Here is a 24,481-nt window from a genome sequence, read left to right as displayed (position 1 = left end):
ATCGGGTATTTTAAAGGAGAACTAAACCCTCATAATGAATAGGGTTAAAAATGCCACGTTTTATATAGTGAACTTATTGCACGAGGCTAAAGTTTGAGCTTGTCAATAGCAGCAATGATCCAGGACTTCAAACTTGTCACAGGGGGTCACCATCTTGGAAAGTGTCTGTGACACTCACATGCTCAGTGGGCTCTGATTGGCTGTTGAGAAGCTAAGCTTAGGGCTCGTCACTAATTATCCAGCAGAAAATGAGCTTCCCTGGCTGTAATATAAGCTGATGCTACAGGTTTGCTGATTATTAAATTCTGATGCTAATTGCACTGGTTTCTGTGCTGCCATGTAGTAATTATGTGTATTAATTACTAATCAGCCTTATATTGTGACATTTCTATTCTATGTGTACTGTATATTGTGAGTGGGTCCCTAAGCTCAGTAAGTGACAGCAGCACAGAGCATGTGAATCAGTGAATCAGCAGAAAAGAAGATGGGGAGCTACTGGGGCATCTTTGGAGATAAGATACAACATTTCTAGCTACTTCTTTAGTTAAGCTTTAGTTCTCCTAAGGTCCTAAAGTCTTGTTCGCAATAACTTTGTTTAAAAATGTAGGTACCGAATTGTTAGGGCCACTGAGAGGTTTTTTGCCTAAGCCTTCTGTACTATACTGTAAGTGCTGCTGACAAACTGTCCCCTATATATATATATATATATATATATATATATATATATATATATATATATATATATATATATATATATATATATATATATAATGAGGAATCATTAACAGCCGGGCCTGCAGCTTCAGGGGCCCCCCACACCATCCCCCAGGCCCTCCAGCCGCAGAGCCCCCTCTCCCCCATCCCAGCCGCACATTTTCCTGCATATCTTTTCCTGCGCGTCACGGCCTGGGTCAGCAGCGGCAGTGCAGGGAGCGAGTCTGGGATGACCCTGATCGATAAGTACACTTATTAGGTGTATTGGTCTGCAAGTAAAACGATCAGATTTACTTTTATTTTCCTTCTTGATTGCTGCCTAACACATAACATGCATAGGTCCTACAGGATACATCTGTCCCTTCTGATTGTTTTTCTTTATCCTAGCTATTATTAATAATAATAATAATAATAATATGTATTCCTAAAAAACCAACATATTCCTCATGTAATCCTTTATTTCTGAGATACACCACATGTGTTGCTGCTTAATGCTTTTGCATTTATTTCCAACAACTTAAAGGAACAGTTCAGTGTAAAAATAAAAACTGGGTAAATAAATAGGCTGTGCAAAATAAAAAAATGTATCTAATATAGTTAGTTAGGCAAAAATGTAATGTATAAAGGCTGGAGTGACTGGATGTGTAACATAATAACGAGAACACTACTTCCTGCTTTTCAGCTCTCTAACTCTGAGTTAGTCAGTGACTATAAGGGGGGCCACATGGGACATAACTGTTCCGTGAGTTTGCAATTCAAAGCAACAGTTATGACCCACGTGACCCCCCCTCAAGTCACTGATTGGTTACTGCCTGGTAGTATTGGTTTAATATCAATTTCAAGGAGACAATGTTTTGGGTAAGAACCTGCTACTGACAATGTTCCTGAATGCTGTAAAACATTCCTGAGTAGTACCTTTGTTAGGAGACATGCTGACAGCCAGGAACTCCCAAGTGGTGATTGACTCTGGCAGCGCAGAAGATATAATTTTGGAAGCCAAGCTGAAAGGGATTTGGGTGAAAAACATTGTGACAACACAACAGTCTGGTTAACTGGCAGAGTGAGCAGGAGACACTAACTAAGGTTCAACCACATTGAGCATATTCCAAGTGTCCTCACTGGAGTAGGTCACGTAGTGATAAAATTATAACCAGGGACATCCTGGAGGGTCATATATGGAAGATTTTTGGCCATGCCTCATCATATCCCATCAACCAGTCCCCATGGAGAACCTACCATAGTATTTATATCGCCCCACTCAACCTCCGCCAGTGTATAAATCTGGAAGTATTGACAGCCCAGTAGCTCTGCTTGAGTACAGTATAGAGTATACTCACCCAGTGTTTTCTACCCGGGAAGGCAGTAATTCTACCTTCCATAGCCAGCTCTCCGAGAAAATTGTGCGGGAGCTGATGTCTTTTATATCCATGTAGGGATCTTCATCCTGGTCTACACTAGACGTCAAATGGACTAAGAGAAGGAAGGAACAGAGGGAGAAGGTCTTTTCTGAGAGGGGATATATGGTTGGAAAAGGAAATAAAATGCATATGGCAGGGATAAGATAGTGAGACAATGTAAGGAATGTGCACTTGTGTAAGTGAATGTAACTCATTATTGTTCTATAAGTGTGTGAAGATGAAAGTGTGTGTAGGGGACATGAGAAATCCTTCCCCTGTTTGTCTGCCTGTGACATCATCCAGCCCAGTTGCATGCTGGATAGCGATCCGATTGGCTGGGAACCCCAGTGCATCCTTGGGAGAAAGGGTGTGCCTGATTTTTGAGCCAAATGCACGGGGTCTCCCAGAGAGAGAGCAGAGAGAGCCAGCTTGAGTAGCCTTTAAGACTGTAAGGTACAGAGAAGAAGCTGTTGAATATGGGGAGATTAAGACCAGCCTGTCCCCTGCCAAGTTGCTGCAAACTCAGAAGGAGAAAGGTGCCACTATTGAAATTGATTCTGCTGCAGAGCTGCATGTGATCTCCAGTGTGAATTCCTCTGAGAGCACCCCGGTGAGTGAGCCACACAAGGGAGGATACTGGCACGGAAACAAGCGTGGTGCCCCATACTGAAGACAAGTTTTAGCCATTTACCTGCTACGAGGGAGATGCTGTCAACTTCAAAAGGGAGAGGTACTTTTGGGGGATAAGGTAGCGCTACCTGGGGAATAAGAGCTCTGGGGAAAGGACAATCATTTGAACTGTGTGGTTATCAACCCCTTCCAGAGGATTGGGACTGTGATATTTACCAAGGACTGTGTAAAGCAACAGTTAAGCACCTAATAGTGGTTTAGGTAGTGTCCCACGTGTCCCCAGTGTATGAGTGAAGTGTGTATTAGTTTGCCCTAGTGTTAAACGGTTTATATAAAGTTTGTTCATTTGCCAATTGTGTGTTTTATTATTCCTAGTGGAACCCCCCTGAGGTGTGTTCCTCAGTGTTCACTAGGTGGAGGCCTTGCGCTGTAATTCCCAGTACTTTTCATATGCAAAAGCAACTCAGGGCCCCTGGATTGCCAAGGGTAAGTTGCTATTTTAAGAGACAGTAACCAAATTAGTGTTATATGTGTAAAAAGAGCAATGTGAAGGTGAGGGTTGTACTGCTCCAAGAAGACCAATCCTTACTGAATGATGTCATTGGCTTCCTTTTGGGTCCTCTCCTGGAGCCTCCTCTGACCGGCGGTGATTCATAAATATACTTGCAGCATTCTAGGAAAATGGCTGAACAGTCGCCAGCCTCCAGTACATACTGGGCCCGTCTCTGGCAGGAATATCCCATGGGATTCTCTAACATTCCATCCTCACAGCAGCGTCGAAGACGCACATCTGTATACTGCTGGACTTGGGGGGTAAAACAGGGTAAGTATCTCGGATTAACATAGATAATACATGAGTGATACTCAGAGTTCCCTGTATAACTCAGCCTGCAGCCTTGTGCCTTTATATGGACACAGAACAACCCCTCAGTGACTTCTAATATCCTTATCATTTACAGTAGGGGGTACATTATCCCTTATAATACATGAGTGATACTCAGAGTTCCCTGTATAACTCAGCCTGCAGCCTTGTGCCTTTATATGGTCACAGAACAACCCCTCAGTGACTTCTAATATCCTTATCATTTACAGTAGGGAGTACATTATCCCTTATAATACATGAGTGATACTCAGAGTTCCCTGTATAACTCAGCCTGCAGCCTTGTGTCTTTATATGGTCACAGAACAACCCCTCAGTCACTTCTAATATCCTTATAAGTTACAGTAGGGGGTACATTATCCCTTATAATACCTGAGTGATACTCAGAGTTCCCTGTATAACTCAGCCTGCAGCCTTGTGCCTTTATATGGTCACAGAACAACCCCTCAGTGACTTCTAATATCCTTATCATTTACAGTAGGGGGTACATTATCCCTTATAATACATGAGTGATACTCAGAGTTCCCTGTATAACTCAGCCTGCAGCCTTGTGCCTTTATATGGTCACATAACAACCCCTCAGTGACTTCTAATATCCTTATCATTTACAGTAGGGGGTACATTATCCCTTATAATACATGAGTGATACTCAGAGTTCCCTGTATAACTCAGCCTGCAGCCTTGTGCCTTTATATGGTCACAGAACAACCCCTCAGTGACTTCTAATATCCTTATCATTTACAGTAGGGGGTACATTATCCCTTATAATACATGAGTGATACTCAGAGTTCCCTGTATAAATTGTCACAGAACCCCTAAGTGAATTATTTTATTCCTAAACTGATATAAATTCTATTAAAGAGAAAATAACAGCCATAAATACCTTTCTGTGCCTTTAATCCAATCAGAGGGACAGAGCGTCGCTTCCTTTGACCCTGAGAGCAGCGATGTTCTGCAGAGGCAGATCATTGGGTCACAATGAATCTTAAAGTCCCCATAAAACTCTTAATTTGTGAATGACTAGATTTTCATGACATTTTGATGATGGTAACACACATTGGGATTATTTACAGATATAATTGGTGCTATTATTTTCTCATACTTCATTGACATATCTGCAGTAGATTGCAGCACCTTCTTACCTTGTCTTGTGGGATTGTTGAGGCCAATGTTGGTCACTACAGAGAGCCCAGCATCTGTAAACACCGCTGCATTATCACTTCCCCCTCCAATGGTACAGCCCAGGTCACGCTCTTTCAGCTCCTTCCAAACCTGCAGAAACCAAGGAACTTTATGTTGCTGTTTCTACTAACAGGGCAGTTGGTTTTACTGTTTGATGTTTGGATGGTGCTCTGATGGTGACCTTGTCAAGCTATGTATGTATGTGACTTTGGATTGGCTACAGGTTATATCTAACCCTGCCGGCATACATGGCCCATTTGCCTATTATCCTGTTCATTACCTGCCAACCCTAAACATGGAAAGCCCTCAGTGACCTAATTCAAAGTTATTATAGACCTTTTTGAGACCTTTTCTCACCTTGGCTTGGGAAATCCTGTTCTTCTTGTTCAAAACAAAAACTGCTTTGTCTACAGCCACGAGTCCAACATACGTCCCAGGTTCACCGGTGATCAGCATACTTATGGAATTTCCCGGTTGTGGATTAATGGACATTCTCTTGGGATTTTGACGAAACTCAAGCTGTTGGGGCAGAAGAAGAAACATTGTTATTCTAGACTAGAGATCCCCAACCTTTTTTACCCAAAAGCCACATTCCAATGTAAAAAGAGTTGGGGCGCAACACAAGCATGAAACAAGTCCCTAGGGTTGCCAAATAAAGGCTGTGATTGGCTATTTGGTAGCCTACGGAAGGCTCTGCTTGGCAATACACCTTGAGGCAGATTCACTAAAGGGCGAATTTGTGGTCAAAGAACGATTCACACACTTCACCAGATGAAAATGACGCTAATTCACTAAAATGTGAAGTTGCGTCCTGGGTTTCAAACGCTGGTGACTTTTCGCTAGTGATTGCTTCTTCCTAGTGAAACTTCATTAGTCCTCTTACGCTTAGGTCAATTTGAATAGAGTGGGTACATTAAAGCCATATGGACTTCTTCAGATTTGAAATATTTTATTTGGTTTTCACAATAAACCATAAAAATCAATATAATAACAAATAATATGCAGAATAAGAAGATTAATACAATGACATATTATACAGAATGTATAACTTACAATGTAAGTAAATATGTAAATATATCAAATAAAATAGAAACTAACAAGAACGAACTATCACTAACTAAGCCAGTGGATGCATAGACATTCTTAAAGGAAAAGAAGAAAGAAAAAGCCCATTGTCTTGGGAATGTCAGATAACCCCCCCTATGAACATTTTACAATTGAAGAAACTGAGATATTTGACTTCTAGTATTGGAGTCACAGAACTCAAAGTAAGGAGACCACATAAGTCTAAATGATTCTTTGGAATTATTTCTTTTGGTTTTTACTAATAAAGCTTCCTGCCAACTGAGCTGGTTCATATAAGCCATTGTGTCTGTCAATGAGGGAGACTCATTTTGTAGCCAACAGTTAAATAAAGCCTTTCTGGAGGCAGCCAAAAACAAAATTGTCAATATTTTATTTTCGTGGGATTTAAATTCTATATTAAAATTTGAAGAGAGCCTACTATCATCTAGAAGCAACAAAGCAAAACCTGGAGATAATTTAATAATATGGACTTCTTTATTAGTGATACTGGTACAAATGCTTGAAGTGGGCACTTTTTATAACAAATGTTCAAGGAACCTGAATAAAGGCAAAAGAGATCCTCTTATGCCCTACACATGAGCTCACCCTAAAATGAATGTTCCACGCCCCTCAAATGTCTGGGGAAAAAAGTTAACCCAAAAAAGTTTAATAGTTAGGACTTTTATAGGCAATCCCGCTCAAAAAAAAGGACAAGTCGCCAGCGTTTTTACAACTTTAATGCATTTCCGGCAGACAGGATATGATGTCACTGACATAAGATTGAGGAAGAGCTAGCTTTATTTTAAAATTCGCACTTTACTGAATTTGCAGAGTAACAACCGTTTGGCGCTTGCTGATTGAGTGCAAATAAACGCAAGCAACGGTCCAGTTCCCTAGCGAATTGTCGCCTAAACCTTTTAGTAAATTGGCAATGTCCCTGTGGATGGGATTTCTGGTGAAATGTCACTAGCGTCAGCCACTTTGCCCTTTAGTAAAACTGCCCCCTTATTTTTATGCAACCAAAAATTTTCTCCAAGCCTTGAATTCAAAAATAAGCACCTGCTTTGCGGCCACTGAGACTAACATCCAAGGGGTCGGTAAGCAACATGTTGCTCATGAGCCCCTGGTTGGGGATCACTGTTCTAGACTATAGAATATGGTCTTCTAGCTTAGCCAAGATTTTATTACAGCCACTAAGATAAAAGACTAGATTCTTGGTTCCTTAAACATGTATGTAAATATGCGGAAAGCTTTCTCTCTAGTTTAAGGAGAATTTATTCACCCGGAAGAACCTTAGAAGACTTGAAGATCTTTTTCTTGATCTAGTTCAAGAAAAAGTTCTTCACCGCAGAACAGTTAAAAAACGTAGAAGTCATGGACATAACAAAGGCCCCTGCTCACCTTTCCCATGCAGGAATCCACGATATCCACAGAGGTTGAGTCCGACACAATTTCATATGGATCTTTTGGACTACCTGCTAGGTAATATGCCACAATTCGGAAAGATGGCAGGAATTTTTCTTGGATAAAAAGAGAAGTTACCACAAATCCCTGCCCAGTCTGCCGGTTTACTCTTCCCACATGGACAATCCTGCCCTTGCTAAGAACCTGAAAAGAGAAGACTACAGGTCATGGTCTAGGACAGAGCAGAGCTTTGGAGAGGGGATGGAGTGTATGGAAGCTGGGCCCTACACTTTCTGAGGCCCAGGTCCTGCAGGAAAGCAGTTGAGAGCGATGGTAAAGTAGAGAAAGTTTGTTGCACCAAGCAGATGCTAGGACTTGTTTTTCAATGGTGCTAATGATCAATGTGACATGATGATAAAGAAGAAACAAATAGACAGTAGAGAACATGGGAAATCCAGTGTGTACAATCTGGTTTGCTACAAGAACATTGATTCTGATGAAGTTTCAGCATTTAGGTTTTTCTTACCAGAAAGGATATTTTCTTGATACTCTCATCAACTTTGTGGTCTGTGCTCCTCACATAGAAGTTCACCGCCAGGTTTTCATACAGTCGCACCTTGGGGGACATGATGTTAATGTGCAAGTAATTTTTCCCTTTGCCCTGTGGTTTGTAGGCCTGGACATTGAAAGTGGCAATTGCTTGCCGCTGAGGAGTAACATCTACAGCTTCTGTCCGCATCTAAATCAATAAAGATGATAGCAAAGAAGATTTTAGCAGAAAGAAAAATACATCAAGGCAATGACTGGGTGCAAGTGTAACACAACACCTTGAAGTGACTTCACTCATGTATACTCTCTTGGGTGGCCCATTCAAAACAGTGAACTTGGCCCATCAGAAAGAGTTGCCAACTTACTGGCCAGTACATGGCGCTCTCTTGATATCTGGCTGGAACCAAGTTCTTCATTCCTCATTTGAAGTTTGGCGTACCCAATGTCCTACAACCATTTTGTATTTTTCACTGGTAGGAACTCACCTTCACTTCCAGATTTGTACTGTCCCCTGCGGTGTTTATGACTATGCTTGCGGTTCCATCATCGTTAGATTTACTACACCCGTTAGTCAATGTGCAAACGTTGACAGAAGAAGCTGGAGATCCATCAGGGTTCTGAACTGAAACCTGAAGATAACAAAAACAAGAGTGATATTGAAATATGTGACATAGTTGCCTTTAAATTAGAGTATGTAAAATTTGCAGAACAACGTATGCGAGTATTATACTCAGTATAATATTAGCGAGGCTCTTAATCTTTGTATATTATGAATGAGGCTCATAGGGGTAAATTTATCAAAGAGTGAAGTTCCGCCACTAGAGTGAAATTCCGCAGCTCTCAATTCATTTCTATGGGATTTTGAAAAGCATATTTATCAATGGGTGAAGTGAAAGTTCATCCTTTGATAAATACGCCTATAAAAATCCCATAGAAATGAATGGAGAGTGGCGGAATTTCACTCTAGTGGTGGAACTTCACTATTAACTTCACTCTTTGATAAATATACCCCTTACTCTGTATAATTTAAAGAGATACTGACACCAGAAATTAAAATCTTTTTTACATCTATCATAATATTGCCTTTGAAAGCTACTTATAACTTTGCCATAAAGTATTTGCACAAAGATTTTACATTACCTGTCTGACTCCCCATGTTCCTGTATAGGGATGTCGCGGACTGTTCGCCGGCGAACTTGTTCGCGGGAACATCGACCGTTCGCGTCCGCCGAATGTTCGCGAACGTAACGCAACGTTCGCCAATTTGGGTTCGCCTTAGCTGGCGCTTTTTTTTGCCATTTCTCCCCCAGACCAGCAGATACATGGCAGCCAATCAGGAAGCTCTCCCTCCTGGACCACCCCCACACCCCCTGGACCACTCCCCTTCCATATATAAACTGAAGCCCTGCAGCGTTTTTTCATTCTGCCTGTGTGTGCTTGGAAGAGCTAGTGTAGGGAGAGAGCTGTTAGTGATTTGAGGGACAGTTGATAGTAACTTTGCTGGCTAGTAATCTACTTGATACTGCTCTGTATTGTAGGGACAGAACTCTGCAGGGATTTGAGGGACATTTTAGGTTAGGTAGCTTTGCTGGCTAGTAATCTACCTTCTACTGCAGTGCTCTGTATGTAGCTGCTGTGGGCAGCTGTCTGTCCTGCTGCTGATCTCTCATCTGCATCTGTTCTTCAAACCACTGCCACCTAGCTGTGTGAGCTTTTTCACATTCTGTCTAAATATCAATAATAATACCGTCTCCAGAAACATCACCTGAGTGACGTAGTGTGATTTCTGCCCTTTACAGCACAAAACGCAGCGCTGTGTCAACAATGGATTTTTTAGAAACATATTTGCCCTTGATCCCCCTCTGGCATGCCACTGTCCAGGTCGTTGCACCCTTTAAACAACTTTAAAATCATTTTTCTGGCCAGAAATGTCTTTTCTAGCTTTTAAAATTCGCCTTCCCATTGAAGTCTATGGGGTTCGCAACGTTCGCGAACCGTTCGCATTTTTGTCCGGACGTTCGCGAACATGTCGGCGAACATTTTTTCCGACGTTCGCTACATCCCTATTCCTGTATGAGGGGGCTGCCATATTTGTGCAGCAGGAGTCCGTTAGTATTAGAATCTCTAACTGACAGGCTGAGATGGGACAGTCAGGTTGCAAAACAGTCAGTTTAGTACCTTTAACTAACAATTACTTACAAAAACAAACCTCTCAGCAAAAAAACAATCAGCATGACCTATAGGTAACTTTTAATGTTCATTCATATTTTAAAAAGTATTTTTTTAGTGTCAGTATCACTTTAAGTGAGGCTCTAACCCTCTGTATAATATAAGCAAGGCTCTTACTCTGAGTATATTATGAGTGTAGCCTTTACTCACAGTATAATACTAGCAAGACTCATACTTTGAGTATATTATGAGTGAGGCTCTTACTCTCAGTATAATATGAGCGAGGCTTTTACTCTCAGTATAATATAAGTGAGGCTCTTACTCTTAATATATTATGAGTGAGGCGCTTACTCTCAGTATAATATAAGCGATGCTCTTACTCTCAGTATATTATGAGTGAGGTTCTTACTCTCTGTATAATATGAGTGAGGCTCTTTCTGTATAATATAAGTGAGGCTCTTACTCTCAGTATATTATGAGTGAGGCTCTTACTCTCTGTATAATATAAGTGAGGCTCTTACTCTCAATATATTATGAGTGAGGTGCTTACTCTCAGTATAATACAAGCAACGCTCTTACTCTCAGTATAATATAAGCGATGCTCTTACTCTCAGTTTAATATAAGCGATGCTCTTACTCTCAGTATATGAGGGAGGTTCTTGCTCTTAGAATAATATGATCAAGGCTCTTACTCTTAGTATATTATGAGTGAGGTTCTTACTCTCTGTATAATATGAGTGAGGCTCTTACTCTCTGTATAATATAAGTGAGACTCTTACTCTCAGTATATTATGAGTGAGGCTCTTACTCTCTGTATAATATAAGTGAGGCTCTTACTCTCAATATATTATGAGTGAGGTGCTTACTCTCAGTATAATATAAGTGAGGGTATTACTTTCTGTATAATATTAGTGAGGCTCTTACTCCATTTATTATAAGTGAGGCTCTTACTCCCAGAATAATATAATTGAGACTCTTACTCTCAATATAATATGAGGGAGGCTCTTACTCTTAGTACAATATAAGTGAGGCTCTTACTCTCTATAATATTAGCGAGGCTCTTACTCTCAATATACTGTATTATGAGTGAGGTTCTTACTCTGTTATGAGTGAGGCTCTTACTTTTAGTATATTTTGAGTGAGGCTCTTACTCTCAGTATAATATAAGTGAGGGTATTCCTATCTGTATAATATAAGTGAGGCTCTTACTCTCAGTATATTATGAGGAAGGCTCTTACTCTTGGTGTATCATGCATGTTCCTTACCAAGAGTGTATAGGGCAAGCCGGGCTTGAAATAGTTAGAGCTCTTGGTGAAAAGCAATTTGAATGCTTTCTCAACTACAGGAATCCCAGTCTTCTCTGCTTCCACCATGTCACTACCTGCAACAGATACAATGACACATCAGGCATCAGTAGGTTCCCTTAGGGTTGTTGTCAGTAACCTGGACATGTGCTTCTGGTCAGTCTCCTGCTGGTTGTTTTGTTTCATGATATCAATAATTGTTGATGTGGACAGTTGCTATTAGAGTGCATTATACATGTAAAGGGTGGTGGATACCTGAAACCGGTGGGAGCCAATAAGGCTGAGGAATGACGTTTCAATGAGCTGAAACATAGTAAATACATAGTAAATACATACACAGGCTCAGTAATGGTCTTTTGTGTTCATACCTGCATTGGTGAGGACAGTAACCGTGACAAACAGAGAATTTCCCAGTAGGAGAGAGAGTTCGGGGAACCGTCTCATGACCACAGCCCGTTTCAGTACAGCTTTGGCCTCTCCATTTACCACCTATGGTAAAGAAAGTTGCTCCAGTATTAATATTACAGCTATATTATTTCATTATGGATGGGTTTCCCGTGATGACGTTTCTTACCTCTATTTTATTCAGAGAGTCTGGGAAATTCAGCTTCTCATTATTGATCACCGCCCCGAACATTACATATCCTGAGCCCTCAACCAATTTCCCGTGCAGGAATCTGGGGAGCACCAATGCCTTTAGCAGTATAATATTGGTCTAGATCTTCTACATAGTCATCCTTTTTACATTTTTGGGCCCACATCCCAAGCTGTGAACCTTTAAAAAAATTTAATTGACTGAAGGTAGTGCCCACTTTAGCACTCTGCACCAATTCCTTTAGTTAGTATTCGACTATTCACCACCTTAAACCTGCCGAATTGCGGTTTTAGCCTATGGAAGACGTCCTGAGATCAGTTTGGAGTTGTTTGCAGCCTTCCTGACATTCGAGTTTTTTTCAGAGAAATTTGAAGTTTGAAAAACTTGAATCGAATTTGTTTTGAATTCGATTCAAGTTTTCAGGTCAATCTTATTCACTCAAGTTTCATAATAAAGTTTTACAATTAATTTAGACTGGTCAAATTTCGAGTTCATGGGAGTTTCAAGTAACTCCCATGAACTCAAAATTCAAAACTTGATAAATCTGCCCCCTAGTGTTGCTACATTTTGCAGGTGCAATCGTTCTCTTTGGTCTAGACGATGGAACAATTGCTCAATCACAAGGTCTCAGTTCCGAGATCAGAATTCTGCCTGTTGCCTTTGGACTGCAGATTAGCTAATGTTCTTTGCTAGCCAATGGCCACTGGAAACCAACCAGATGAGCACAATGCACAGATATACTTTGCCTATAACCACCAGCTACTTGAGCTTAAGACTACAGTTCCAATGTGCCACCTAATGGGCACCTACAAATTCATAAAAAAGATTAGGTTTAAGACATATTAGTGAAATTCTGGGATCTTACTTGGCAGTTATGTCCACAACAAATTCACCTTCATCCACATAGAAATATGGCTGTGGTGTCTCCAGGAGGACTTCAAATGTCGGCAATACTGGTGGGAGAAATAAGTGCTGGGGTTACAGAGTAATGTGGGTGGTTAGACCTGGCCTATCATCCCATAGCAACCAATAAGCAGTTAGTGTTGGCCAGTCTAATGCAGAATAAAGAAAGCGAACATCAAATTGGTTATTGCATAATACTGGAGGGATTCAGACTCTGCCCATCTCACTACATTACCCCCACCCTCTTTTCCAATCAGTGCTATAGGAAAGGTTAAACATCCCAAACGTATTCATTCTCTCCATTTTCAGTCCTGATTTTCATAATGCCCTTTCTACATCTTTAGAAGAGCTGTCACGTTGTTCTCCTCTACTTGGAATTCATAGCACAAAAAGCAATAGTGTTGAATTATCGCCCTTCAAGAATTCAAAATGGCAGCGCCCACTCCTAGGCATAAAGATATTTCATGGGGTTTGGCCATAAGTGAAGCACTGGGAATGCATTGAAAAAGCCACAATACCATATTCCTTGCACTCAAACTCAGTGTGGAACGTCTGTTGAGGTGCTGCCTGGAATCTCGAAACAATCCTCCATGTTCCCACACTGCAATGAGATGGCAAATCATACTGTAAAAAAGGATCAACGAACAAAGGAAGTATTTTTTAATTGCCCCTCCCCAAATTATGGCCCAATATATGGTTGGGCTCCTCAAGCCTCAAAGGTTTGCTCTGTGCCACCACCTCATGTAGGACAACCATTAGACTAGATTGATACACATGCCCCTCTGGTGAACTGTTTTGAGTTTTCTTTTCACCCTTAAATATGCCCCATGGACAACAAAAACAACTGACTTTGCAATATCTGGCAGGTTGAAGTTCTTCGACACAATGCCGTTGGTGGAAGTGTATGAAGCTTTTTCCACCACAATCTTGTCTGGGTTCTACAAAGAGAGAGACATGTTATCTTACTCACTGTTACCCTATGGACCATTATTCACTTCCCCACTGTCTTGTGTCACCCTGAGCATCACAAAACCATCTGGTAGGGAGTAGGATGAGTGTATCAGATCATGCCTTATCTCACCACCTGAAACCATTGGGTGCACTAGGAGACTTGGAATATGGCATGGGAACACTCAATTTGTATTGTCTACCAGCATTTGGTTTTGAGGGGTGTATGCAGTCACAACCCTATCTTATATGTAATATGCAATTGATTTGAACTTACCATAATCTCCACCATCACTGTACGGTTGTCGGGTACTAATGAGGGGTTGGAGATGAAAAGCCGATATAAAACTGCGAAAGCAGAAAATTGCAAATGTTAGCAAAGAGGTAACAGCAAAATTCCCCAATATGGCTGGGAGAACTTGGTTTCCCAAATGTATTAGTGATTCCTGACGAGAGAAAATTTTCAATGGAGCAGGCACTCAGAATAAGGCAATCTTCCACTAGGTTATTCAAACTAAGTAAAAAGGTTTATTGTGTACAAAACACTTAGTCATAGGCTCCATGAGAGGAACTTTACTCAAAATATTCACCATATTCACCAGAATTAAGTTTGCTTTAAAGATACAAAATGTTATTTTTGGGTTTACTTTTCCTTAAAAGCGGTCAGTGAACTTGTTACTATCTTATACATTTCCCTCGTATTATAGTAAAACTGAACAGCTTTAGGATTGCAAAACAAATTACAAATTGGTTTCTGTGGTGTCCATGCAAATGGCCTGCAGATGTCACTGTGCTCATACTTATACTGTGCATACTTCCTGGTAGCTTAAAAGTGAAAGTTACTGTTGTGTAATGACTGCATGACTCTGCTAATAAAGCACTGTTATACTCTACTCATCCTTGGCTACCCAAAACATTACAAATAGTGACAAGGATGTCTCTTCTACCTCTGCAGCAGTCTGCACCTTTTCTTCTAAACCCTAGTGAGCCTACCATACCTTTTACTGCTTGGATCCGTATGTTTGAAAATTACATTATTGCTGCTGACCAAGGGGAGATTTCTGCTGCTAGAAAGCTTTACTTATTCACTGCCTGGGAGCAGAGGGACAGCGTATATTCTATACATTACCTGATGATACTTATGAAACTGCTCTTACTGCTATAAAGAGTAAATGCCAAGAGTAAATGTGGTTGCTGAAAGATATAAATTCCGCCAACGTGGACAGCGTAATGGTGAATCCGCAAAACAATTTGTAGCAGCTTTGAGAGAGCTGATTGTTACCAGTGAGTTTGGGAATCTAACAGATGAAATGCTAAGAGACCAAATAGTCGAAAAAACAAACTCACCTCACATTAGAGAGAGACTGCTCCTAGAGCAGGATTTAACCCTTGCAAATGCTATTACAGTTGCTAGCCAAATTGAAACAGCAGTGGCAGAGGCTGAAACTCTCAGTAAAGGAACTGCTGGGAATGTACAGACTGTGAATTCAGCACTGTGGCCTAATAATGCCACAGGCAAAATACAGTGCTAAGGAAAGGGATTCACCTACACTGCAAAACCGTGCAGCAAAGACAAATAGAAAATACTGCTTTCGCCGTGGTTCAACACAACAATACAAATGTTACAGTATTAAGTGAGGATAAAGCTGGTACATTTATTCCAGACAAGTTTATATGCACTGTCAGTGTCAGTACTGCTTCTGCTGACAAGGTACACTCCATTAACCTGATGCTGATACAGGTTCAGCTGTTTCTATACTACAAAAGACAGCAAATCTTACTGGGAAATCTTGGAAAGTATTTACAACAGAGTTCCTACATAACTACAGAGCAACGTGCCATGCAACAACCCAATCATCTCCAGCTGAATTATTACATGGCAGACAGATGCGCACTAAGTTACATGTTGCAGACATCAAACTTCCACAAAATAATGTGCCTACAAAATCATCTGCTGCAGACATTGTGAAACGTCACCAAGCCAAATGTAAGGCTTATACTGACAGAAAAAGTGGTGCAAGAGAAGTACACTTTCCGCCTGGATCTTTAGTCAGAATTAAGAAACCAGAAATACTGAAACAAGGACAATCTAAATTTACTACACCACTTGAAGTGAGATGCCAGCGAGGACCATACACATATGAACTGTCTGATGGACGCATATGGAATCCTGATGTCAACTGCAATAAGCCTGAGGAAAGTGAACCTATAAGGCATACTGAGAGAATCAGAAAACTACCTGCATGGACCAAGGACTATGTGATGTGAATAATGTATATTATTGCTTTAAAATGCATACTGTTTAATGTTGCTGTTTATTATAGTTGTCCAAATGCTTTCCTACTATAGGGGGAATATGTGGTGTCCATGCAAATGGCCTGTAGATGTCACTGTGCTCATACTTATACTGTGTATACTTCCTGGTAGCTTAAAAGTGAAAGCTTTCTGTTATGTAATGCCTGCATGACTTTGCTAATAAAGCACTGTTATACTCTACTCATCCTCAGCTACCCAAAACATAACAGTTTCCACAAAGTCATGTATAAAACAAAGTGAACAGGGATCTAGGAAAAACAGTTCATGTGACTGACAGGTGGGAAGCATAAACAGTTCCAAAGGAAGCAGCTCATTAGTAATTAACCAACTCTATGTGCAAAGTTTCTCCCTAAAGTAGACCCCCTGGGCTTGAATATAAATCTCTTTTGACTACATTGTGGTATTGGGCTTTCTGAAACTGCTTCTCCTTACTGGAACTATTTATGCTTCTTACCAGTCAGTTATTTTTGTTTCTCCCTGCTTCTACTTATATAAACTGCTTCTTCTTGCTCATTTAATCAACTAATTACTAACCTGCTTGTTTTGTAACTATTTAAACCTCTGTCAGTCAGTCACTTATATGAACTTTTTCTCCTCGCTTTAGTCAACTAATCACTAAGTTGTTAATGCCTCTGACCAGTTAGTCACTTACAGTATATAAACATTTCTTCTTGTTTATTTTGCTACTAATTACTAAGCTGCCTGTTTTGTAATTGTGTATGCCTCAGGCTCTGAGACAAGTCAGTCACTTATATGAGCTGTTTCTCCTTATTCATTTAGTCAATTAATTAGCTGCTTGTTTTGTAATTGTTTATGCTTCTGACTTCAGTCACTGAACTCTTTTTCCTTGTTCACGCAGTCAAGCAGTTAGCTGCTTGTTTTGTAGCTGTTTATGACTCTGACCAGTCAGTCACTTATATGAACTGTTTCTCCTTATTCATTTAGGCAACTAATTACTACGTTGCTTGTTTTATAATTGTTTATGCCTCTGACTAATCAGTCACTGATATGAACGCTTTCTCCTTGCTCACACAGTCAAGTATTTACTAAGCTGCTTGTTTTGTAGCTGTTTATGACTCTGACCAGTCAGTCACTTATATGAACTGTTTCTCCTTATTCATTTAGGCAACTAATTACTACGTTGCTTGTTTTATAATTGTTTATGCCTCTGACTAATCAGTCACTGATATGAACGCTTTCTCCTTGCTCACACAGTCAAGTATTTACTAAGCTGCTTGTTTTGTAGATGTTTATGCCTCTGAACAGTCAGTCACTTATATGAACTGTTTCTCCTTATTCATTTAGTCAACTAATTACTAAGATGCTTGTTTTATAATTGTTTATGCCTCTGACTAATCAGTCACTAATATGAACTCTTTCTCCTTGCTCACATAGTCAAGTAATTACTAAGCTGCTTGTTTTGTAGCTGTTTATGCCTCTGACAAGTCAGCCACTTACAGTAAATAAACAATTGTTCTTGCTCATTTAGCCAACTAATTACTAAGCTGCTTGTTTTGTAACTGTTTATTCCTCTGACTAATCAGTCACTGACATGAACTCTTTCTCCTTGCTTACACAGTCAACTAGTTACTAAGCTACCTGTTTCATAACTGTTTTGTGTCCGAAAATTCCCCACTTGATTTCTACTGAAGTTATCTTGAAATGAATGTGCAAGTATTTGTCAAGCAACTGTTACCTGGAAATGAAAAAATGAAGGTGATAATAGCTTGAGAAGTACCAAGCAATTTGGCCCAACCAACTAAGAAAATAGGGACAGGATAGCCCAGTGTGTTAACCTAACTAAATACATACATTAATACATGGTTAAAGCAATACACCACTGTATGGTAGCTACTATTTGTACATCTGACAGTGGTTTTGTAATTAAACTCACTAAGTTTGCCCAGGTGTAGTAACCTATAGCAACCAATCAGAAGGTAGTATTTAATGATCACCTGTTTAAAAGCAAACATCCCATTGGTTGTTATGGATTAAAACACCTGTGCAAACTCAGTGGGGTACATTTATCAATGCTGGGCAAATTTGCCCATGGGCTGTTACCTATAGCAACCAATCAGATTGCTGCATTCATTGTTCTTCTTGCAGCTGGCTTTAAAAAGCTAATCACTGATTGGTTGCTATAGGTAACAGCCCATGGGCAAATTTGCCCAGTGTTGATAAATGAGCCCCAGTGCCTTTTATAACTTATGGGGGTTGAGGGTTTTATGGGATCCTGTGCTGAGTTACCATTGGATCCTGGAGTATAGAGAGGCTTGTCGGTCTGTATGAAGACGTATCCGCTTTCAAAGGACAGGAGGACAATTTTCTCCAGATTGCAGTCGGCCTTGGAGGCTTTCACAGTAATGTAGGCAAATTGCTTCTTGCTGGAGTCTTTGGGCAAGTCATTTTCTGAAAACTAGGGACAGAACAAACACTAAAATGGAGTTTGGATAGATACAGATATTGATCTATAAATCAATGATAGCTTGCTGTATCTGTTTGCCTCCCATTTGCCCCTTTTTTTGTCATTTAGCCTTATTTCAAGATGTCCCCGCTCCCTCTAAAATTACACAAAGCTCCTTCTTCTCCTTCACTCTATGTAATGCTGGCTTCTCAGATTCACTTCAAACATGGCTGCCCCCATGGTCTCCCTCGTGCCTCACCTTTATTTTCACTTCATCCTGGAAATTGTTACCGGCATTTAGTTGCACTGTTGCCTTGGCCAGAGACTTCACTTTCTGGGGGAAATCCTGGATTTGGATGATGGCCTCAAAATCTACGGTTTGTAATGGAGCCTCCAGCACAAAAGTCTCCTCCATTTCTGCATGCAGTACCCCAGGGGTGATTAATATGCATCTGTTTGAGGGGACAAATAAATACAAAGACGGGTAGAGTGTGAGTTGCTGGATCTGGTCCGGTAAAGTACTGTATATTGCGCTATTTCTTTCTACCGCAATGCCCACCATCAAATGATGTCACTTGTGGTTTATCTTTCGTTTCCAATTGTTTTTATTGGCATTTTTGAATAAACAAAAAGAACAAAAAAAAACAAAAAAACAGCAAAGCAATGGCTCAGCAAAACCTTTGTAAATTTCATAAAAAGAAGAGAATTAGTATACAACAAGTCATTCATAGCCAAATATCAAATAAAGATAAAAACAAAATTCAGCAATGAAAGTGAAATTACACAAAGAAAAAAATAAATTAAAAAAATGCATAGTACAATAAGATAAGATTTTCCTCTCTACCAACTAAAAATTTAGCCAAACAGTAAACAAAATTACCACTTCTTCAGTCAATCTTGGAATTGCAATGAGCATAAAGAGAGGAGTTCTCGTCAGAATTATACATACATTTTTCTATATAAACCTTATCTTCAGACTCCAGAATTTCAAGATAAGGAGACCACCGTGCAAGAAAGTTTTCTCTAAAACCAAGATTCCCATACCTAAAATCTATTGCTTGATCTATGCAGAGAGACTTAAGGTAAGATAAAATGACCTTTAGATCTGGAGAAGTGTCTTGGATCCAATATAAAAAGATGGATTTACGGGTAGCAGCAATAGCTAGATGTACAAAGTTCTTATAATTATTCCAAAATTTTGTCTTTGGAATAAGAACAACAGAAGATGTTACCTGCCAATCAAGCAGTGCAAATTCAGGAGACAAATTAAGATTAATATTCAGTTTGTCCTTAAAGTAGACCTGTCACCCAGACACAAAAATCTGTATAATAAAAGTCCTTTTAAAATTAGACATGAAATCCAATTTCTATTTTTTTATTAAAGCATTCATAGCTGTTGTAAGCTCATTTAAAACTCTCAGCTGTCAATCAAATATTGTCTGCCCCTCCTCTATGCCTTAGCCATAGATGCGGGGCAGACAATTACTTTCACTTTCCATTCAGCACTTCCTACATGTCACTGCTCTCCCCACATTCCCCCAATCTCATCACCATTTAATTGTGTAGCCAGGACATGGGGATGGACATCAGGTCCCCCATTCTGGTGCACAAACAAGATTCTGAGATGATACAAGGCTTGACTTAATTACAGTGTCCACAAAATGGCTCCTGCCTGCTTGCTATAATTATGAATTCCCAGACTGAAGGAAACAAGGATTTGGAATGTTTTTTTTTGGGTGAAGGGTCCCCTTTAAGGAAATTTTCAAGATCAATCCACAACTCAGAAATGAAAACTTGTGGTTTATGATGACGTCCCTTTGGAGTTTCAGGGTGGGCACCAGGTCAGCTTGTCAGTAAAGTGCTTGGGTAGAGGGTACAAATGGGGGTTTTGGGTGAAGGCCTGTAGTCTGGAGTGTTTTGATTCCCCCCAACAAAGGTTAATGGGCCCTTCTTTCCTCATTAAATCTGTATCTCCCAATAAACATTGGAGCACTAGTGTTGGGCAACAAATTAGCTACACTGGCACAATCTTTTCACAACTTACATCCATAAGGTACATAGCACCTTGTTTTGTAGCTCAAAGGGTAAATATGTTTGTTTTTTTTATAAAAAAAAATGAAATCAATACACTGTAGAGCCCATCCAGCTTTACTGGAAAGATCCTCATTTCAGGAGTTGGTTGGTTCTCTCAGCTCTCTATGGATAGGAACCCACCTCCTACTGCTGTTAAAGGAGTACAGCCTCATCTTAAAGTGGAATTCCTCCCTAAAATGATCATGATTCCCATTAAAGCACCCGTACAGCTAAGAGTACCCATACAGTAAGCCCTTGGCTCCTTGCAGCTCTTTGTACTCACGGAGTCTGAGCAGAGCAGGCGGCGAGTAGCAATACGAGGCACAGGCAAGCGGCCGTGCCCATGGTGCAGTCCAGTCCGTGCAGGTATGTGTGTTTTCTGTGGGATGGAAGGAAAATATAAAGGATTAAGACCTTCAGCAAACAATGCCATTAATCAGTAACTGGGAGGGCAGCCAAAATCAGCAGCGGGGGAAAGTACAATCTTGTGCAACCCATCAGCCTGAGAGAGATACATGGGCTCAGGTACCTCCTGTTACAGAGGGAAAATGCATCACTGATTGGGTTTATATTCTGCGTATGAGGGTTTAGCTTAAGCCACGCATCTCACATCATTTACTGCCCTGTAGCTTGCCTTCTCCGTTACAAATACGCCACCTTTTGGTCGGAAATGGCGTTAGCACAAATAATGGCTCAGCTGAGGCAACTAATAGGGCAGCTCCTTGGGTTGTAATCGATAAAGATCTGGATCCTTAGATCTCTACAGGGTATCTATTCTCCTTAAGGGTAAGGGCACACCTTGCGATTTGGGGAAATTTAGTCGCCTGGTGACTAATCGCCTCTTCTTCAGGGCGACTAATCTCCCGAACGCCTTCCTTCTGTCTTGCGCCGGCTATAATGAAAAGTCGCCTGAGGCATGGCACACACAGCGATTCGTATTCCAAAGTCACCAAAACTTTCCTCGTGAGGCAACGTTGGGCGACTTCGGAATACGAAGTGCCGCATGTGCCAGGTGACTTAATCTCCGAGAATCGCCAGGTGTGCCCTTACCCTAAAGGATAAAAATACCCATGTTTGTTAAATTTAGATTCAGACAATGAGAAGACATCTCAAGCATTCAGTTCATGTAAATGGGAATTCCTAATACCAAACCCCTCCCCCCCCCCGTGTTAGCACAATAGCCCCAAGTATTGGATTCCCAACTAAGTGCCTGTGGTTCATAGTGTGGGGCTTCATGTAGGAAAATGAATTAAGGAAAATAAGTGGAACCTGCGAATGCTTTATCTGCCCCAATTCGACTTGTCTTGCCCCTCTTGTCCCTACTCACCAGCTTTCTGTGCAGAGATCAGGTTCTCAGTGGTAGAGATGTGCCCTCTGTGCTTCTGCCTCACAAATAAAGTAGGGCGGGCCGCTACATGAATAGAGGGGGCGGGCATTCATTTAATTGGCTTAAGAGGGGGTGTTGGGCGGTGCAAAGAGCTGCATAATTTTGCCCTGGCTATAATGGATACTTAGAGGGACATTAACATCAATATAAAATAAATGAGAAATAATTGTTTATTGTTGTAAATTTTCGAAGTTAAAAAAATTCAAATTTTGAAGTAATTTTTTGAATTCTTCGACCATCAAATAGGATACTACGACTTCGAATTTACTTAGATTCGAAGTAAAAATCATTCGAATACTCGTCCATTCAATAATTGAAGTACTGTCTCTTTAAAAAAAAACTTCGACTTCATACTTCGCCAAATTAAAGCTACCGAAGTGCAATGCCTATGGGACATTCAACAGCACTTTTCTAAGATTTTTTTTGATCGTATAGAAATCCTTCGATCGATCGCTAAAAATCATTCGAATCGTTCGATCGATCGAATACGCTAAAAATCCTTCAACTGCGATATTCGAAGTATTTCAATGCGAGGGTCGAATTCGAAGTTTTTTTTAATTTCGAAATTCGACCCTTAGTAAATCTGCCTCTAGACTGCGGAGCCAACGGGCCCAACCCATAGTTCATTTAAATTAAATCCCATGCCCATTCTGTGCCCATCAGCCTGGCATAAGAATATCTGAGATTGGAAAATCTGCTCTGTCATTAGCAAAGGTATGCTATTAAAGGGGAAGTAAGCAAAACAATCAAAGCAACATTACAATTAATATTTTTGGTTAATTTTAATGAATATATATCCTGTCCTCATTCTCTTGTATACCATGGAGTACTCAATGTGCCGGGTAGTGTCCAATCACCAATAGGTTACAGAACATACAATCAAGCAATGGAACCAAATAAACATGGCCTTTAGGGGGAGCTCTACTATGTAGTATTTTAGTTTCCTGAAAAAAACAGGAAAAGAGAAAACCACCCCCTTTAGCCCTGATTTATAAACAATATAGTAAAACATTAACCTCAGAGATTTATTAATCCCCAAAAGGTCACAGAACCCTTTCCCGTAAAATCACAAGGACACGTGGCCTCAAAGACAAATAAAACGTCGCAATAATACAAGCGCTCGCCCTCCTCAGGAATATAACGGCCTTGGTGTGATGAAAGAAAAGAATGAAAACATGTAGGAACATTGAACTGAATTGCTATTATAAATCATTAGTAATTAACAACAAATTAAAGTGGATGGTGTCTCCAGTGGCCACTAGGGGGAAACACACCACATGGAATAAAAAAAAAAAACGAAAGATCTTGGCCATCTTGCGAAAGCGTATTTATTTCTCACTGACGGATCCATCTGCAATAAGTTAAGAAAATGCCTTTAGAATATTATGGGCTTGTATAATAATAGGGTGTCAAGAAGAAAAGTGCAGAAAAACAAGCACCCAACTTTTCTGGGAAAAAATACTGAGCTTCCTTTATATTTTACTTTTTCCCTTATAAATAACATTGGGATGAACCATCACCCTACCCTGAATGTAGGGGTACAAGAGCTGCTACAGTCCACAATGTATTTTTTCCCAATCCTGTACATCTGTTCAGGGTAGGACTGGGCTGGCGGGACACTGGGGTAAAAAACAAATTATCTCCTACCCACCATCATTGCTCCCCCCTGTCCTTGTCATTATCAAGCTGCTCTCCCTCCCCAGATTGGCAAAAGTAAGTAAGGTAGGGGGAGGGGGTATGGAGACTCCTGGGGTAGCAGCCCTAGTGGGCCTCCTACACCCCACCCTACATCTATTCCACCTTGGAATTATTTTCTAGCACCACAAAGCTCTGACATAAATTTCCTGGAAGAGGGATGTTCCCTTTATAATGTTGCACTCGTTCAACCACCAGATTAGACCTTTGACCATGGCAATAACTGGACAAGAGGGCAGGATGATGACTTCAGGGGCAGAACAGGGATATATGGGGGTGTAGTTATACAATTGGGGGCATGTTTGTGCCTTGTAGGGTGGGTCCATGACATCAGAGGTGGTTATTTGCCTGATTATTGTACAGGCTCCACATGGCTGAAACCTAAACTAAGAAAAACTAAACTGGGTCAAGACAAAACAGGTGGCCATATGTACCAAAAATCACATGGCCACGTACAACAACATTTTTGGCGCCCCCGTCCACCACTGCCCTCAAGCCCCATGCCAGAACCCACTCACCCCACACCACAGTTAAAAGACCACACAGACATCAGCACTAAAAACGGTAACCCCCCCCAAAGAGTTAAAGAAAAAGCATTGGCGCCAGGGACCCCCATAAATGTTTTTTAAAAATCATTGCTGGTCAGGGCCCCCCATAAGTTAAAAAAATGTTAGTCCCAGGGCCCCCTTACAAGTTAAAAAACGCATTGGGGCCCCAGAGAATATTTAAAAAAAAAAAAAACATTGGTGGCAGGGGCCTATAGAGTATAAAAATAATACATTGGTGGCAAGGGCTTTAAAAAAAAAAAAGAAAACACAGAATTTGGTGTTCAGTAGAATTGAACTCGTTGCTACAGGGCCTAAATT

At 40.5% G+C, this 24,481-nt stretch overlaps 1 protein-coding gene across 1 annotated transcript in view; it reads right to left on the bottom strand.

Annotated features, from left to right (window-relative positions):
* Window positions 1-21,955, bottom strand: part of LOC108711733 (A.superbus venom factor 1) — a 34,914-nt gene extending 12,959 nt beyond the window's left edge. Inside the window, exons 1-20 of the mRNA XM_041587316.1 lie at window positions 21,861-21,955; window positions 20,817-20,912; window positions 18,720-18,912; window positions 18,304-18,472; window positions 14,018-14,088; window positions 13,642-13,730; window positions 13,311-13,393; window positions 12,755-12,842; window positions 11,869-11,971; window positions 11,663-11,783; window positions 11,256-11,371; window positions 8,307-8,450; window positions 7,799-8,011; window positions 7,270-7,476; window positions 5,161-5,322; window positions 4,764-4,893; window positions 4,505-4,573; window positions 3,331-3,546; window positions 2,052-2,184; window positions 1,630-1,715 (exon numbers count right to left, since the gene is read on the bottom strand). Coding sequence (XP_041443250.1) covers window positions 1,630-1,715; window positions 2,052-2,184; window positions 3,331-3,546; window positions 4,505-4,573; window positions 4,764-4,893; window positions 5,161-5,322; window positions 7,270-7,476; window positions 7,799-8,011; window positions 8,307-8,450; window positions 11,256-11,371; window positions 11,663-11,783; window positions 11,869-11,971; window positions 12,755-12,842; window positions 13,311-13,393; window positions 13,642-13,730; window positions 14,018-14,088; window positions 18,304-18,472; window positions 18,720-18,912; window positions 20,817-20,878 — 2,455 coding nt within the window. The 5' untranslated portion in view covers window positions 20,879-20,912; window positions 21,861-21,955. The remainder of the gene's footprint in view (window positions 1-1,629; window positions 1,716-2,051; window positions 2,185-3,330; window positions 3,547-4,504; window positions 4,574-4,763; window positions 4,894-5,160; window positions 5,323-7,269; window positions 7,477-7,798; window positions 8,012-8,306; window positions 8,451-11,255; window positions 11,372-11,662; window positions 11,784-11,868; window positions 11,972-12,754; window positions 12,843-13,310; window positions 13,394-13,641; window positions 13,731-14,017; window positions 14,089-18,303; window positions 18,473-18,719; window positions 18,913-20,816; window positions 20,913-21,860) is intronic.
* Between the last annotated feature and the right edge of the window lie 2,526 nt (window positions 21,956-24,481).

This window comes from Xenopus laevis, chromosome 3L, assembly GCF_017654675.1.
Source record: "Xenopus laevis strain J_2021 chromosome 3L, Xenopus_laevis_v10.1, whole genome shotgun sequence".
Lineage (NCBI taxonomy): Eukaryota > Metazoa > Chordata > Amphibia > Anura > Pipidae > Xenopus > Xenopus laevis.
This window is presented reverse-complemented; position numbering and strand designations above follow the sequence as displayed.